Source organism: Carassius auratus, chromosome 2 (assembly GCF_003368295.1).
Source record: "Carassius auratus strain Wakin chromosome 2, ASM336829v1, whole genome shotgun sequence".
In the NCBI taxonomy this organism is placed as follows: Eukaryota; Metazoa; Chordata; class Actinopteri; order Cypriniformes; family Cyprinidae; genus Carassius; species Carassius auratus.
The window spans coordinates 2412211-2431088 of record NC_039244.1 but is presented as its reverse complement, the minus strand read 5'-3'; the positions used below and the strand labels follow the sequence as shown (position 1 = coordinate 2431088).

Here is an 18878-nt window from a genome sequence, read left to right as displayed (position 1 = left end):
AAAATATAATAAATTTATGTAAAATAGAAATAATTAATTACAATTCATTTAATAATGAAATAATCACAATGTAATTTAATCGGTTATATATATATAAATATATATATATATATATATATATATATATATATATATATATATATATAATATATATATATATATATATATATATATATATATATATATATAATATATTATTAAATTGTAATTAATATTGAATTTATTAAATTACATTTAAAAATCACAAATTAGCAATGCACTACACAATTTAAATAATTTAATAAATATAATATCTTGTGTTCAGTTTTTTTATTATTATAATAATGTCAATGAAAAAGCCTAAAAGTAGGATTTATTTAATTAATTCAGACTAATTTGATTTTACTGTGATATTTGAACTCTGCATATGGCATTATTTTAAACATTGTGGCCTTCACAAATTTGCAGCAGATTTAATGCAACTCTTCTTGAACCCTTTGATCTCTTGTTCGAGTCTTGTGCTCATAAACGGCACTGAACAGCGAAATACAAGGAAACGACTTCAACTGCTGTCCTGTAACTTTGCATAAAGTTTATTTTTAACCCATCGTGCCTGTAACTTTCCATTTCTTCAAGCGATGAGAGTATAACACGAGTGAAAACAATGTGAGATTCATTAATGTTTCTGTCTTTCTTTCATGCACTAGAAATGACCAGGTTTCACAGCTTACATATGCTCCTCATGCACAATCTTATTTTTGTTAATAAATCTCTTTTAAAGGAATCCGGTGTGCTTTTGTTTTTAAGCTGTGCACTAAAGTGCTGATTGTGGCAGTCCTCCAGTGCAGGGCAATGTCTAAGGGAATCATAAAACGAGTATTTGCACAATAACACGCACCAGAGAACATTCTTCCAGTTAATGACCACAATAAATGAGGCACTTAATGGATGCATGGGTCAATCGAATCATGTTTGAGCGAGTCTTAATTGTGGACAGACATGATTCTGACTCAAAAGAGGTGAAGAAACCAGCATTTTCAGGGAATTAAGAGAGCTTGGTGACATATGACATGATTAGCACCATCTCTGCTTATTTAAGGAGATTGAAATTAAACACAAGCCACAAAACCCATCAGGTCATGTTTGTGCTGCTGGTTTCCCTCCCATAAATGATGTCACTTCCTGCAGGATGTTGTCATGAAGGAAGTGTATTTTGTTATAAAGAATAATAAATATAGTAATGAAATCAAACTTTGGGATCCCAATGACTTTTAATGTTTTTATGGAAGTTTCTTCTGCACATCAAAGCTGCATTTATTTGATCAAAAATACAGAAAGCATTGTAATATTGGGAAATATTATTATGATGTAAAATAACATTTTTTTAATTAATATACATTAAAATTTAATTAATTTATTTGATGCACAGCTGAATTTTCATCATCATTCTTCTAGTCTTCTTTTAATTTAATTTTTTCGAACCTGTGATACTTTTTCAAGATTATTTGATGAATAAAACATTAAAAAGAAGAACATTTATTTAAAATAGAAATCTTTTATAACAATATACACTATACAGTTCAAAAGTTTGGGGTCAGTACATTTTTATTCTTTCTTTTTTTGACAGAAATTAAAACTTTTATTCAATAAGGATGTGTTAAATTGCTAAAAAGTGATAACAAATATTTATATTGTTAGAAAATATTTACATTTAGAATAAATGCTGTTCTTCTTAACTTTTTATTCATCAAAGAATCCTGAAAAAAGTATCAGTTTCCCCCCAAAATATTCGGCTGTTTCTAACATTGATAATTCTAATAATAAATCATCATATTATTCTGATTTCTGAAGATCATGTGACACTTTATACTGGAGTTATGATGACGATAAATTCAGCTGTGCATCACAGAAATAAATTATATTTTAAAGGATATTGAAATAGAAAGTATTATTTTATACTGTAATAACATTTTGCAATTTTACAATTTTTTTCTGTATTTTTGATCAAATAAATGCAGCCTTGATAAGCAGAAGAAACTTCTTTAAAAACATCACAAGTCTCACTGATCCAAAACTTTTGAACGGTCGTGTATTCACAAAGAAGAAAAAGAGCACATTCTATTCTGTCATTAACTGATGACTGCAGGGATTTCACAGAAATTGAAATCTAGAAATAAATAAAACTAAAAGAGCACATTATAAAAATCTGCGATTCAATATACCCCAATTTAAACAAGCAAATAATAAACAAAAAGCCATAAAACATAAAAACGTGACATAAAACGTGTGTCATTGATCATGTGACTCTCTGTACAGTCAGATTTTGTTTATTAAAGCACCAAATACTGAGTCTTTCTCAAATTCATGTTTATTTTTACTCCAGTTATTTTGCATATAATGTTTTTGTAAGTTATAATCAATCAAAGCCTTCAGATTGTTCTTGTAAAAAAGTATCAGCTATCATAAGAGGCAGCATATGAAATACTCATTAAACAATTAATATTAAAAAAAAAAAAGCCCAGTTCTGTGTATGAAGTGGATAAATAAATGTCAGCAATTCAGTCTTTTTCATCATGATTCATCAGCGCACGTTTGCGTAAATAAATCAATGAAATGTTCTGTTCGTTCCGAGCTGAAAAGCAGTTCAGTTGCGAATGCAGTAAAATGTGTTGTTCCTGCTGAGCTCAGGCTCTGTGAAACTGAAAAGGGAACTGGTGTGCTTTCAGATGCCTTTAACTTCCTGAACTGAGGTTTCACGCTCTGAAATTAGACTTCAGACACATTAACGAGCACAAATCATTTCGATTTGAAGTACACGGAACATAAAAACACCATACATTACATGCATTTTCTAAAAAAGTGATGCTCTTTGTCAGTATGTTGGTCTTGGTTTCCAGTACAAATATCTAGAAACACTTAAATCAAGATGCATTTACTGGAGAAGCAAAATTATGAGATATTTCTTTTTTTTGGGGTGGGGGGTGATTGTGGTTAAGTCAGTCTTTATAGCAATAGCAATGTTTAGGCCAAAAATCATTAGGATATTAAGTAAAGATCATGTTCCATGAAGATATTTTGTAAATTTCCTACCTTAAATATATCAAAACTTAATGTTTGATTAGTAATATGCATTGCTAAGAACTTCACCTGAACAGCTTTAAAGATGATTTTCTCAATATTTAGATTTTTTTGCTCCCTCAGATTCCAGATTTTCTAATAGATGTATCTCAGACAAATATTGTCCTCCGAACAAACCACACATCGATGGAGTGTCACAGTGTCTGGGTTGTGTTCCCTGGGTCTCCACTAGGTGTCCTCCTTTCCCACGGTGTCTGTCTCTTTATGAACTGTCTTTTCCCTTATTTGGTCACCTTCCTCGTTGTTTGGGTTAATTGATTATTCCCCACCTGTCTCCAGTTCCCTCATTACCTTCTGTGTATTTATACCCGGTCTGTCTGAGTATGTGTCACCGAGTCCTTGTCTAATGTCTTGTTATTCTGTAGTCTTGAGTCTGCCTTGTGTTTTGTCTGTTCTTGTTTAATAAAAAAAAAAAATTAATTACCCTTATGACTGGTTTTGTGCTCCAGGGTCACATATGTCTGCAAAAAATAATCTGGTTTTACCCTTGAATTAGGTTCATTTTCTGTTTGCGTTCCCTTTTTTTGATCATTTTGTCATTAGTCTAGATTTAATATCTTGCCATTTTGCATCTTGATTTAAGAATATTTAGATATTTGTGCTGGAACACGAGACATCTAAATGTTAAAGCTTGAATGCAATATGACGCAACGGATTCGATACGCTGTTGTTTGTGCAATATGCTCGGTGATGATGATGCACGCGGAGCTTCAGGTGATGGTTTGCACGCGCGCGATGAAGAGTGCGGCGGCGGCGTCTTCAAACTCCTGCGCGTCCATTGTGGGTCCGTCGTGTCTCTGCGCGCGCGGCTGGACCTCGGCCATGGCCTGAGCCACTTTAGCGGGAGAGATCTTGGCGCTGGCCTCCAGATATCGTGCCACGTCTACGCCGTCCGCCGTCTCCAGAGCATCGCGGAGGGTGGAGAGTACCGCGTGGCACAGCGTCCTCTCTGCGGGCCGGTCCGGAGCGCTGGCCACCGCCGCGTACAGACACTGAGACTTCCGGATGTAGTCTGCGAACACGGCGCAGGTCAGGACGCCCTGCCGGAAGAGCTCGAAGGGCACGGACTCGTAGTCGTGGCTCTGGACGCGGCGCAGGAGCGGAGCGGCGGTGGAGCCCGAGAGTCCGCCTTCACTGCACAGACACCGGAGCATCTCTGAATACAGACGCCCGCGAACACCGCCGGCATTGAGACGACGCGGGACGCCCTGCGTCAGCAGCTCATACGCCACACGCACGTTGTTGTTAAACGCTGACCTGCAGGGGAGAACAAAACCACATGAGCTTAAACTGAATCCGCACTAAATAACACAAAAACATGTCAACAAAGTATCTTGGAGAGGTGAGGTGTCCAAGTCACAACATCTATCTACTGGGGTGCCTCAGGGCTCGGTTCTTGGACCACTTCTCTTCTCTGTCTACATGGCATCATTAGGTTCTGTCATTCAGAAACATGGCTGTGCGATCCTCCGGATTTGCTTTATTCAACATCAAGAAGATCAAGCCCTTTCTTTCAGAACATGCTGCACAACTCCTCGTTCAAGCTCTTGTTCTGTCCAGACTGGACTATTGCAATGCCCTCTTGGCAGGTCTTCCAGCCAATTCTATCAAACCTTTACAATTAATCCAGAATACGGCAGCAAGATAAAGAATACACGTCACACCTCTGTTTATCAATGTGCACTGGTTACCAATAGCTTCTCGCATAAAATTCAAGGCATTGATGTTTGCCTACAAAACCACCACTGGCTCTGCAGTCCTTTACCTAAATTCTTTACTTCAGAGTTAGCTTACATTCTGCAAGTGAATGTCGCATGATTGTGCCAAACCATCTAAAAGCAAAAAAGACCTCTTACACTAGCTTGCTCTATTCCTTTTTCTATTTAGTCTGTTTTCTTCTCATTTAAAATATTATTTAAAAAGCCCTTGCTATGCGTTTAACCTAACTGAGACTTGTTATAGCACTTATATATCATTGCTCTTTTGTTGATTTTGATTGCTTCCATTATCCTAATTTAAAAGCGTCTCCTAAATGGCTAAATATAAATACACACACACACACACACACACATAGCTATATATATATATATATATATATAGCTATATATATATATATATATATATATATATATATATATATATATATATATGTAAGCCTATATATATATATATATATATATATATATATATATATATATATATATAAAATAATCAGGAACCTTGCGTGGATTTAAAGAGATTAATGGAAATAATAATATAAAAAACATGGTTTAAATACATTAAATAATATTATAATAGCAACAATAAAATAAATAATTAAATAAAAAATAGATAAATATATATATATGTATGTGTGTGTGTGTGTGTGTGTGTATAAAGAAACCTGTAAATGTCTATAAAGCATGGCACTAAAGTATCTCTGCTATGGCTTAAAAAGATAATTAATTAAACATTAAATTTAAAAACAATAAAATTAATTAGCTAAATAAATGGCTGAAAAGGGGAATATATAACGAAAAAAAAATGAAAAGGGATACAAAAATTACTTAAAAAAATACTTCTGCCGTTACTTAAAAAGATAATTAATGAAATGTAAAAATAGTAACAAAATAATAATGTAAAATATAAAATAATTTCTAGAGGCTAAAATGTATAATTAATAGCAATAGTAAAATAAAACAAAAATAAATACGAAAATAAAAAAGCCTGCAACTATCAAAAAACAACGCCCTAAAACACATTTACACAACGGCTTAAAGATTAATTATTTAATGACATTTAAAAACAGTAATTAAATAATAATAATAAAGCAAAAATTAAAGAACCACCCCATCTTAAAACTATAATAAATTAAATATACAGCAGAAGTGCATGGACCTGTGCGAGTGATGCGCGAGGCTCAGGTGCCAGAGAGCGCGGCTGACGCTCTGACGCTCCGACGCTCCGTCTTCAGCCTCCGACGACAGATGAGCGAAGTGTTCGGCCAGGAACCCGACGGGATCCTCGGGTCTGGACTCGAGCAGCCGGAGCAGGGCTCCCCGGAGCAGCGCGCTCACCCCGGACTGCGACAGCAGCTGCTCGTCGCCTGCAGCTCTGGAAGATTTGGAGTCGGACATGATCTCGACACCGGCGCGATGCTTCTCCGCCATCCCGTTAAACCATCCCGACCTTCAGCTGCGAATATCATTCCAATCACAGTTGCTATGGACTCGTGATGACGCAGCACGCCCAGCGTCTGTGCGCAGACGCAGCCTGGTGACGTCATTTCGCAGCCCAAACATTTCTGTCATATTTTAACTTCCCTGTATCCATACAGAAGTTGTTTATTTAATTGTTGTCAACTGTTCCTTTCGATGTTGTGTCTTATTATATTCTACAGGGTTCTTTATTCCACCCTGTTGAACTCTCAAAGGCCAATTTGCTAAACTTTTAGAAATTGTTGTTAAATTGAATAAGGTTCATGATTTTACATTTATTAGACATAGCCTACTTTTTCATTATTAAACAAAATCCCCAAAGTTACAGCTATATATATGTTAGTAATTATTTATTTATTGCAAATTGATAATATATATTATATACATATAAATTAGATCGATAGATAGAAAGATCTAAGTTGATAAATCCCTTCATTTATAATGACCTAACATCCAAATGAAAAACCATCCCAGAATGACTCAAATTGATCCTTTTTTATTAAATCAACGTTTTTACGAGTGTTTCCACAACTGTATTAATACATATGCCAAATGCAACAACAATTATCACTGTTCAAGAATGAATGAAGTTTATTTCTCAGTGCATTTATGTACAAAACCTGGAAAACATTCCACGGCTGGGAATGCATAGATGAATAGTTTCATCCGGAGATACAGTACTGGCTAAACGAGAACAAGTAGTTACAGAAACGGAGCGAGGTGTAGTCTATAATAATGCAACTGAACGTGACTGAAACAGATTGAGCACAGCAGTAAACACAGAGCTGATCTCGGAGTGATTTTATGACACTGTGTGTCGAATCTTCTCATGACCGTTCATGTCAATGCATTTGACAGACTGATATTTGTTGATATGCTCCATCTTCCCGTTCATGATGATGGGATGAAGCATGTGGTTTTCATCCGAATGCATGAAGCTCCTCTTCATCTTGTGCTCCAGCTGCATGTGATTCTGAGGAGGCAGGCCCAGACACGCTCTGAGGATGCACAAAGAAACACATTTAACACTGCAGCAATGCATCTCATGCAAAACGCATGCACGGGCTTCTGTCTGACCTCATGACGTTCTCGATGCACGCCCGCTGGCGGAAGAAGGCGTTGACCACTGGCGCCCCCTGGGGCACGAGCGGCGCTTTGCACAGGAAGCTGAGCAGCGACAGAACGCTGTGGAAACCCTGGAAAACCGGATCGTCCTGAGTACGGAATGTGATTCTCTGACACAGCTCTGTCAGGATCACCAGGTCCAGAATAATGGGACTGGCCAGAAGAGAGTCCTGGACACAAGCAGACCGTCAGGACACATGCATCAGAGAGAGTCTCTCTATTAGTCTGCATCCACACCGACATATATGTTTAATAAATGTTTCATGATTAAAATTTATTAGACATGCTTTTGGATAACTGACATTTAATCATTAAAACAGAATAAATAATCATACTAAAAAGTAAAATAAAATAAAAATGCAATCGCCAAATTTTTTTAATAAATAAATGGAACTGAAAAGATTTTGGGGGAATAAAATGGGTTTCACAGGGCCCTAAATTTAAATGGTTGTTAAATTGTATAAGATTCAGAATTTCAATTCATCAGACTTGCTTTTTCATTATTAACATTTCATTTAAACATTAAAACAGAATCCAGAAAAAAAGAATTGGAGGAAAAAGGAATCCAGAAAAATAAAAGAAAAAAGAAATTTAGAAATACAAAAAATACATACATATATATATATATATATATATATATATATATATATATATATATATATATATATATATATATATATATATAAATTCATCCAGAAAAAAACTATACAAATAAATAAATACAAGATTTTTGAAAAAATAAAACAGAATTTAGGGTAGAAAATGTCCGTAAAAAATTTCATTTTTATTAAACTTTTGATAAATTGTATAAGATTCATAATTTCAATTAATTAGACTTGCTTTTCAGTACTAACATTTAATGAAACAAAAAAAAATCATTTCATTTTTTTAATGAAAAAAAATCTAATTGGAGAAGAAGAAAAAACTGATATATATATATATATATATATATATATATATATATATATATATATATATATATATATATATATATATATATATATATATATATTTAAATTCATCCAGAAAAAAAAAATGAATTTGGGAAAAAATTATGAAAAATTATGTAATAAATTGTTGTTAAATTGTATATACTGCATGAATTCATTTAACTAAACAATGTTTTTTTTTATTACTAACATATAATTTAACCATTCAGACAGAATCCAAGAACATTATAATTGACAAATCAGGATATCCTGCATGTGTGTGCTGCTCTCACCTCACAGGTGTTGTGTAGAGCGACCGTGTTTGTTCCTCCCATCATGATCTCAGACGTGTACTCATCCATCGCACGCTTGCAGTCGCCCACATAGGGCACATATTTAATAACCACCTGTTCAGACAGACCACAAACCAAATCAGTGTCTTTTCACACCGTCAGACATTATTCATGCATCGCAGCAATCTTCTGTTTCAGAAATCAGAGCGGTTCAAAAGACCGGGGTTGGTAGGATTTCTAATGTTTTTGAATAAAAGACTCTTCTGCACACACAGACTGCATCAAAAATACAGTAAAAATCTGAAATATTATTACAGTGTAAAACAGCTGTTTTCCATCTGAATCTGTGTTAAAGTGTAATTTATTTCTGTGATGCTCCGCTGTATTTTCAGCATCATTCCTCCAGTCTTCAGTGTCACATGATCTTCAGAAATCATGAAAATATGATGATTTACTGCTCGAGATACATTTCTGATTATTAGCAATGTTGTAAACTTTTCATATCTTTGTGCAAAGTGTGATGCATTTTATTTTTCAGGATTGACAGATGAACAGAAAGTTCAGCATTTATTTGAAAAAGAGATCTTTTGTAACATTATTAATGACATTACTGTCACTTTTGATTAATTTAATGCATCCTTGCTGAGTAAAAAAAAAAAGTGTAATCCTACTGAGCCCAAATCTTTTGAGCAGTAGTTTATGTTTAATAATATGTCAGACTCACGCAGTGGTCAGGTTTCTCTCCGGGTCGGTACAGAACAGGGTTCGACTGCACCATGTCATCCACCACGTTACTCTTGGAGATTTCTTTAGAGCGAAACTGCTGCGGCGCCGACAGATTCAGACCGTCGTTGTTGCCCAGATGATTATAACTCACTATAGAAGTTGGCTAAAAAAAGGACAATGTTTTTATTTATTTATATTATGCAATGTGAATTTGAAAAATGTGGACAAATGTTATATATAAAACAATATAATAACACAAAATAATATATAATTTATATTTTATGAAGATATAATAAAATAAATATTTAATATTATTTGGATTTTTTATAATATGCAATATAGAATATTTCACATAATATGAAAAAAATAAAACAATAATAATATATAATTTATATATTATAAAATACAGAATATTTTATATAATAAAATAATAAAGAAATATGTAATATTATTAAGATAAAAAATGCAATATAGAATATTTCACATAATATGAAATATATCATATAAAATAAATAAAACAATAATAATATATAATTTATATATAATAAAAATAGAATATTTGATATAATAAATATAAGATATACTTAATATTATTTAGATATTTTTAAATAATATTGAAATATAGAATATTTACCATAAATAACACGATAGTAATATATAATTTATATATAATACAATATAATATATGATATAATAAATATAATAAATATTTAATATTATTTAGATTTTTTTAAATAATATGAAATATAGAATATTTCCCATAATATTACATTTTTAACATAAAATAAATAATACAATAATAATATAGAATTTATATATTATAAATATAGAATATTTTATATAATAAAATAATATAAGAAATATTTAATATTATTTGAATGTTTTCTAATATGCAATATAGAATATTTCACATAATATGAAAAAAATAATTATATATATATATATATATATATATATATATGCAATATAGAATATTTCACATAATATGAAAAAATTTATATATAATATATATATATAATGTAAATATATATATTTATATTTATATATTATTGTTTAATTTTTTCATATTATGTGAAATATTCTATATTGCATATTATAAAAATATTTCTTATATTATTCTTATATATATATATATATATATATATATATATATATATATATATATAATATAGAATATTTTTCCAGTATATACATATGGCACTTTTCGGAAATACAAAGAATGTAACAGAATTTGGGAATAAAATAAAATGGATTTTATAGGGCCCTAAAATCATAATTTTTATTTAACTTTTAATGAAGTTGTTCAATTAAACTAAAAATTTCATGATTTCAATTAACTACACATGCATTCTGAGTACTAACATTTAATTTAATTATTAAAACAGAATCCAAAATAATTAAAATGCTAAAATTAATTGCTTTTTGTTAGTTAACGTTAGTTAATGCATTAACTAAAGTCTCCTTATTGTGAAATGTTATCTAAATGAAATTAGTGTTTTATTGCTTAAAATGAATGCTTCAGATCTCACCTTGATCCCGGCGCTAAAAAGGAAGTCCACCATCACAGACTTGAGTTTGGTCTGTCCGGATTTGAAGTCGTCTCCTCCGATGAAGACGCCGCGCTGGACGGCCAGATCCACGGCTCCGGGGACAAACGTGTTCTGTGGCGAGCCGTTAATGTAGGCACAGCCCTCCAGAAGACTGGCCACCGCAAACATGGTGGAGGGAGACACTTCCCCTCCCGTCTGAGACACACACCCCACCGAACACATCAGAACAAGCCTCTCTGAGCGACACCGATTCATCACACAGCAGCTGCGTCCGCAGACTCACCTGGATGCTGTTCAGCAGGTTCTCCGCCGTGTCGTTGACTCCAGGAAGCACGTCACAGAATCGCTCGGTGTTCGCCGTCCACAGAACGATGACTTTATCCACATCGCTCTTCTTTCTGAAATCACGGATATCTCTGCGGATCTGATCCACCTGTATGGAACATTATACATTTACTCACACACATACTATATATATATACATATGAGCATTATTTGTTATTCTCTGTTAAAATTAATTAATTAAAAAAAAATTATTTGCATTGTCAGCTTATGTCCTTTAAATAATATAAATATATATTTTTTTATTTTAATAATGCATTAGTGAATGTTGAACTAATTTATTAATCTTAAGATTAAGAATAAGATTAATACATTTTTTGTCATAGTATATATAGTTACAGAATATATATATACAATATTTCACATATATTGCACAGAAATAGGACCTTTATAAATTTGTTTTCAATAAATTATCAATGAAGTTTGGTGCTTGTGGATCAGAAACTGATGCAGAAAACACTTCAATTTGCATCAAATTTGTAATTATGTTCTGTAATTTTTACTAGTATTTATTGTAACATGTAATAGTTGACTTTAAAGAATATATGTAAAACATTTCTAATAAAGTTTTTTTTTTTGTTAACCGGAACTAAGAAAAAAAATTATTCTAATGCATTTATTATTTATTAACCAAAATTAATTTCAACATTTTGGTAATTTAGTTACATGCAAATTATTTTCAAATGCTGCATGTATGCAACTGCCCCCCAAAAAAGAGGAAAATTAAATGCAACTTTACAAATCAGACTCAAATAAAAAATTAAAGTTGAAAATAAAATAATAAATAAATAAGGTTGCATTGTATCCATCAATGCACAAAACTAAAATTTATTTGAACATTTTTAATAATTTATACATGCAAAATATTTTAAAATGTTGTATGCATGTATGTAACTGGCCAAAAAAAATAAGAAAATTAAATGCAACTTTACAATTCACACTCAAATAAAATAAAATAAAATAAAATAAAAGTTGCATTGCATCCATCAATGCACAAAACTAAAATTAATTTTAACATTTTAATAATTTAATTAGAAATGCAAAATATTTTAAAATGCTTTATGCATTTATGCAACTGTCTAAAAAAAATAAGAAAATTCAATGCAACTTAACAATTCACACTAAAATAAAATAAAATAAAATAAAAGTTGCATTGCATCCATCAATGCACAAAACTAAAAATTAATTGTAGTAATTTAGTTCAGTAATGTTAACAGTTGAAACCTTATTAACCAGTGTAAACAATATATTTAATGTGTAATGCAGCTGTGAATAGTACTTCACCTGTTCTGCTTTGCTTCCTTCGATGAGGTTGTCCGCCCGTTGCTTCTGGTTAGCAGCAATGAAATCTGGGATGTAGATGGAGGGTCTGGGTTTGAGCTGGCTCATGTGTGGGCGGAGCTTCTCCTGCAGACTCCAGTCCAGAACCTGAGCGCGCTCCATGGCTCTGCCGAGGTCCAGAGACGAGATATCCCAGCCTGCACAGATATTACAGCTTCAGTCTTTACTGCACAACGACAAACAGAACGTCAGATCCATGAGAGATGATGCTTTTACCATCAAACACGATGTCGTTGGGATGCACCATCGGGAGCAGATCTCTGAAGGGAGTGTAAACCTCTCCATCCGGACCGGATCCCAGACACACAGTAGACGACTCCAGCAACGAGCCGTAGTAATTCGCTTTCTGAAAGGAGGACATTACAAGCTGATTCCCAGCTGACAGGAATGTTCTGGAAAGGTTGTCTGGACGTTACGAACAAGTGACATTGAAGGAACACTCCACTTTCTTTTTTAGAAAAGATGCACATTAGAGTTAAACGGTTAAGTTTTACTGTTTTCGAATCCATTCAGCCGATCTCTGTGTCCGGTGGTAGCACTTTTAGCCTAGCTTAGCTTAGCTTAGCATAGATCACTGAATCTGATTAGACCGTTAGCATCTCGCTCAAAAATGACCAAAGAGTTTCAATATTTTTCTCCTATGCCATACTCTCCTATTCATATCGGCTTAAAAAATCGCAACTTTTTATTCTCCGTCGGTCTTAGTATACGCGATGAAACTACAAAAGAGTTAAGTTCTAAATAGGAAAAATATTGAAAATCTTTGGACATTTTTTTAAGCAAGATGCTAACGGTCTAATCAGATTCAATGATCTATGCTAAGCTAAGCTAAAAGTGCTAACGCTTTAATATAATGTTTATGCAAAACATGATTTATACATAGTTCATGCTGGGTTTTTTACTTTTTAGTTGACGTTCATCTGTTTTTTAAATGTTGCTACTGGTTTCTGAGCATTCAGGGAACATTGAAAAGTAACGTTTCACTAATGATTGCAAAATAATAAGATGCAATGTTCCTATAACCAACACGTTTTTAAGACATAAAAATACTAAACATTTTGAAATAACAGAACCATTCAGAAATAATGGTTTCAGAACTTAATGCAAACATTCGCAAAAAATCGTTAAACATATTTTTAGTTACTTCAATTACTTATAAAGCAAATCCCAAAAGAATGGATGGGCTAAAATCAAAAAAAATAAAATTATTATGTTCAATTAATTAAATAAAATAAACATATTTTTCATATAATCATGCATAATAAATAAGCATATTAGCTTTTTAAGTTTTTATTTTGCGCGTTAAAAAGTAAATAATACATTAATTAATATATAATATTGAATTAATATTATATAATAATAATTTAGAAATTTATCATATATATTATATTTTTTTATAAAAAAATAATAATATTAAAATATGTATTATTATATTATATTACATGTATTAAGTGTTTTATTATTAAAATGTTTTATAGCTAGTAGCTATTTATAAATTTTAATGTTTCATTTTAGATTTGAAAAATGTTGTTACTGTATTTAGTCACTTCTTGATGTTTAATGTAATGAGTCTGAACTTTTTGTGCATTTAAAATATTTTCATATGTATTTGTATTATATAGGTAGTGTTGTCAAAAGTACCGATGTCGTTACTGAAATCTGAGAAATGTGACAATACCAGTATTACCCACTAGCAGTTTGAGCGCTGTTGAGCAGATTCTTATACATTGTTTCATATATGATTATTTCAGCCAATCACAGTCCAGTCTGTTTAGCTCATGAATACAACGGCCAATCACAGGCGTTTAAGAATCTGCTCAACAGCGCTCAAAATGCTAGTGGAAAACGCTGGTATTGTCACATTTGTAAAATGTAATTTTGATTAAACTAATTATATGTTTAATTGATTCCATTATATTACATTGTATGCATTGTTTTATTGTGTAGTGTTTTGTTATTAATATATATGAATGGTGTTATTTATAAATGTCAACTGAGCGCAATGCAGAAAAGCGAAACGAATTGCTGACAAACGGCGCTTTCACACCGAGCGCTAACTGATCTTAAAATATAATTAGATGTGAAATTAGTGTTACCCCTGTGGTTCTCAGTCCTTGTTCTAGTTGCGAGCGGGATTCGAACAGGGGTCGTCGGCATGGGAGGCTGACGCGCTAAAAAGGATGCTAAAAGCCACAGCCTTTAATGAATGTCTTAAGATCAGTGCAGTGAGGTTTTTCAAAATGTATGTCATTATCAATGCTTTTGCTCAAAACACACTTTTAAAAAATCATTGTGTGCTTGAAAAACTTTTTTTTTTCTTATAACAGACAGAAATGCACTCTTTGTATGCTTTCTAATGGATTGCACTCTACACCTGTTTATTATTTGTCATTACATGGACACATTTTGATCAATTTGACTCTGTACCTTCATGCCGGTCTTGGTTCTCCAGGTCAGACCCATTTTATTGGCCAGGACAGCAGCTGTGACCGTGGTCCCGTTATTTCCACCCCATCCCACCAGCATCACACCCAGCCTGGGCACCTTCCTCTCAGTGCGGAAGGTGAACTCAGTGCTGGAGGGCGTCACCTTATTAACATAATACATGCAAAGTACTTTAAAATGTCAACGTAGTACAACCAATTAAAGAAAATGCAATGCAACTTTATTATTCAGACCCTGAGATATAAAGTTGCACTGCATTCAGCAATGCACAAAGCTGAAATGCATGCATTTGAAGGGTTCAGAGACTCACAGTGAACGCGTCTCCATCTCTGCGCACGGATGCAGTGCGGTAACAGTAACGCGACTCGATGTGTTTCTCCGTGTATTTCACATCTGCGCTGTTGATACGAACTTTCTCAGGCATGATGATGAACCTGCGTGCAACACATTAATACAAGAGATTTTAACTCACATATAGTCGTCTGTGCAATATGCAGCAGTTACAGCCTATTGCAGTGAAGTTGCATTTAATATATAAAAGCAATCATATAATAATATAAAACTCTTCACAAATTGACGTACCTTTAATGATATTCTTCGAGCAGAAGGAAAGTGTATTGAGCAATGTTGCAGTTGTAAAACTGAATGTTAAAAGACGTAATAAAAGTAATCTCTGGTACTAGTTTAGAGTCGTTACAGGTTGTCCGTCACCTTCCGCGTCTCCGGTTCGTCTCCCGGTCGTCGCGCGCCGCTCTCGCTTTATCCTTCAGAGGCGGAGTTACCGAAAGCCTCTGTATTTTTCCACTCGTGGATAAAAATGCGAGGATGGATGCTTCTGGAGTCTGCGACACAAAAACCGAACGATTCCGAGCGTGCAACGAACGGTTAACAATCTGGATTGGAAGATGCGCATGTAGGAAATATTGCATTTGACGCAGTTAGAATTGCAGCTGCTTACTACTTGTGTGAATTTAACCCCGTCACATGCAATATATATAAATTGTCATATATATTGTCATATATATTAATATATTTTATATGCAATCTTATTTGGCATCGTAGATATTAATAATGAGATATAAGAATAGCTACTCTCTCTAAAGTTGGAGAAACCATTCAGATCTCAGCAGCATTTGTCAATTATTTCAATGCATTGCTCGTTTTAATGTCTTTTACTATCTTTTTTTGTATAGGAAAGGAGAAAAGCCTACTAGTAGCCTAGATATTAATAATGAGAGGTAGGCTAGAATAATCCCAGCAAAGCTGGTGAAAACATTGATTCATTTCTCAGCAGCACTTGTAACCCTATCAGCAGTGCAGAAATCCACTGCATTATTTGTAATGTCTTCAACACATGATATCCGGTGATTCAGGGATCGTGTGAAGGATGAGGTTTGCACAAACACATTTCAAAACAGATAAGAAAATGCTGCAAGTCTGCCCACTCGGAGGTTTTTAAACAATTCTTTTGAAACTGTGGAAAAGTACAGAGTTAGTGAAGGGCAGTCAGACTCAGCAGGGCATCAGAATGTTCTAGAAACTCAAGTTTCCCAGACAGAGGGTGGAAAAATACTGATAGTGTTGATCAGATTAACGTCCTTCCGTGTTCTCTCAAGACTGTATTTTGCTGCGTTTGTGCGTGTAATTAAAGATCACATCTACATTTTAACGGTACTGCTTTATTAAAGATGCATGCGTTTGGTTTTTTAACTCTTTCCGCGCCACTGACGGAATTTTCCGGGTTTGCGTGTTTTCACTGTTGCGGCGCGAGGCGCTATTACGCACCTTCAGAAAAAACACTGAATGCGCGCGTGGATCAAAACGTGCTGATGACTAAGCATGAACAAACGCGATTTATAGCATTATAAATCCAACCTGCCCCTAACATTACCAAATGAAACATCTAGCCAGGAAGTGGTTCAAGTTTTTGTGATTTGATCATCGATCCTGAATGCGATCTTTTACAAAACTCACTTTTCTCTATCTTCTTCATAAAACTTACCCACATTCAAGTGTTAATAATGAAGGTAAAATAAAGCTCATGTTTAGATTTTTGATATTTTTTTTTTTCAATATTTAAGCTTTTCTATGCTTTTAAAATTAGCAGATGAAAAAGTGCATCTCCTGTTGTCTCTCACAGATTAGTTTAGATCTGTTTAATCGCTGCTTGATCTGTGCAGATTTCTCTCCTGATTCAGACCAGAACACTTTTTCACTGGAGGAAGTGTTATTATGGATTATAGACTCTATGTGTTTGAGTTAAAATCATCTTAATGCTGGATGTGTTTCAGGTTTTGTCTTCTCCAGATGTTCACTGATGGACTGGAGTGCTGTGGATTATTGTGATGTTTTTATCAGACTCTCATTCTGACGGCACCCATTCACTGCAGAGCATCCATTGATGAGACACTGATGCAGTGCTACATTTCTTCAAATACAGACCAATCTCAGATGGTCTGAGGATACATTTTCAGCACATTTCATTTTTGGGTGAACTGTTCCAATAATACAGCTAACCATTAAAGACCATTGCCAGTGGTGAAAAAGCTTGATATATGTGTTCATCTAGTCACAGACGCGCGCGCGCACACACACACACACACACACACACACATCTGTTCATGGTGTTTGTTTAAGACTCATTAAGACAGAGAGGTCAGGACAAACAATAAATGAGGTCCATTCAATCTGAATATATGAGTGTTTAATGAGGAAACTAAATAAACATGAGAACATGGAATTACTGAAAGAACATTAATTTAAACAGCACTATAAATGATATACAAGAAGTCAAACTCATCAATAAAAAGAAGACTTAAAACGTATTATTCATATTGTTTATGAACCCTGGGATAACAACATTAGTCAAACTTGGTGACTTTTTAAACCCTGTTTCAGAACTGCAATCTGAAACCGCTTTAAACAGAGTCAAACAGACAACCAATCACGAACTGGACAGAACTTACCTCATTAAATATTCATGAGCTGTGTAAAGTCACAGAAACTGCGATGTGCGTCTGTCTGTTGGAAACCACTAAAATGGTGCAACTGTGTTCACTAGAGCAAAGAAGAGACGCTTCAGAAGAGTCAAATGGACAGGTATTAAAACAAGATCATCACATCATGCTATTGGCCTCAAAAATATAAACATTTACAAATCAAAAACTGAAGACCCAGGGTTAATTCAGAGGGAAACATGGAACAAGGATTGCGTGAACACATTTGGTCAACAATTTCAAGTTTGAAAATACTACAGTGACAAAAAAATTTTTTAAATATTAAATTTAAACAATTACACACAACAGATTTCAGCATCAGGCCCATTTCACATGCATGTAAGCAATTAAATATTTCCTTAAAAAACAGCCATAAATGCTAGAATGGGAAGTGCGTTTTACAAGAAGAAAAACTCAAAATTACATGTTTAATTTAAATTTTAATTAACTTTAAGCTTAAATTGTTTCCACTCTATTCTTTCCCCCAGAAACACTCCTAAAGTTTTTATTAATATTTTACATACATTTTTATTTTTTTTATTTGGAAAGACCTCTTAGCCAATCAGATTCGAGGACCAGAAAGAACTGTTGTGTATGTGTATAAATACACTGCTGTTCAGAAGTCTGGGATTTGTAATGTGTTTTAAAGAAGTCTTTTCTGCTCATAAAGCCTGCATTTCTTTGACCAGAAATACATTAAAAATTGTGAAATATTATTACAATTTAAAATAGCTGTTTTCTATTTGAATATATGTTAAACTGTAATTTATTTCTGTGATCAAAGCTGAATTTTCAGCATCATTACTCCAGTCTTCAG

General features: G+C 33.4%; 2 protein-coding genes across 3 annotated transcripts; both read right to left on the bottom strand.

Moving 5' to 3' along the window:
• Window positions 1–3515: 3515 nt before the first annotated feature.
• Window positions 3516–6383, bottom strand: LOC113112370 (tubulin polyglutamylase complex subunit 1-like). Its single transcript, XM_026277878.1, has 2 exons — window positions 5995–6383; window positions 3516–4374 (listed from the first exon to the last, which is right to left on the bottom strand). Exons 1-2 carry the CDS (start codon window positions 6264–6266, stop codon window positions 3828–3830), a joined length of 819 nt encoding a protein of 272 aa, XP_026133663.1. The 5' UTR covers window positions 6267–6383; the 3' UTR covers window positions 3516–3827.
• A 411-nt stretch (window positions 6384–6794) lies between these two features.
• On the bottom strand, window positions 6795–15803 carry LOC113112368 (inositol-3-phosphate synthase 1-A). 2 transcript variants are annotated; one of them, XM_026277852.1, is made up of 12 exons: window positions 15648–15803; window positions 15376–15499; window positions 15048–15209; window positions 12837–12966; window positions 12564–12757; window positions 11221–11370; window positions 10917–11132; window positions 9386–9550; window positions 8662–8775; window positions 7392–7609; window positions 7130–7312; window positions 6795–7060 (listed from the first exon to the last, which is right to left on the bottom strand). In XM_026277852.1, the coding sequence occupies exons 2-12, from the start codon at window positions 15487–15489 to the stop codon at window positions 7042–7044; spliced, it is 1665 nt and encodes a 554-aa protein (XP_026133637.1). In that variant the 5' UTR covers window positions 15490–15499; window positions 15648–15803; the 3' UTR covers window positions 6795–7041. The 2 variants fall into 2 exon arrangements, with proteins under 2 accessions (XP_026133637.1, XP_026133647.1); XM_026277862.1 differs by having other exon boundaries at window positions 6795–7312.
• Window positions 15804–18878: the final 3075 nt, after the last annotated feature.

Bases quoted from the DNA above. Each gene is read 5' to 3' on its own strand.
- LOC113112370 (XM_026277878.1), bottom strand. From the start codon at position 6,266: ATGGCGGAGAAGCATCGCGCCGGTGTCGAGATCATGTCCGACTCCAAA. The intron at 4,375-5,994 runs GTCCATGCACTT...TCTCCCCTGCAG, and splicing joins CTCGCGCATCACTCGCACAG to GTCAGCGTTTAACAACAACG.
- LOC113112368 (XM_026277852.1), bottom strand. From the start codon at position 15,489: ATGCCTGAGAAAGTTCGTATCAACAGCGCAGATGTGAAATACACGGAG. The intron at 11,133-11,220 runs GTGAGTCTGCGG...TGTGTGTCTCAG, and splicing joins ACCTGCTGAACAGCATCCAG to ACGGGAGGGGAAGTGTCTCC. The intron at 9,551-10,916 runs GTGAGATCTGAA...TCCTTTTTTTAG, and splicing joins TTTTTAGCGCCGGGATCAAG to CCAACTTCTATAGTGAGTTA.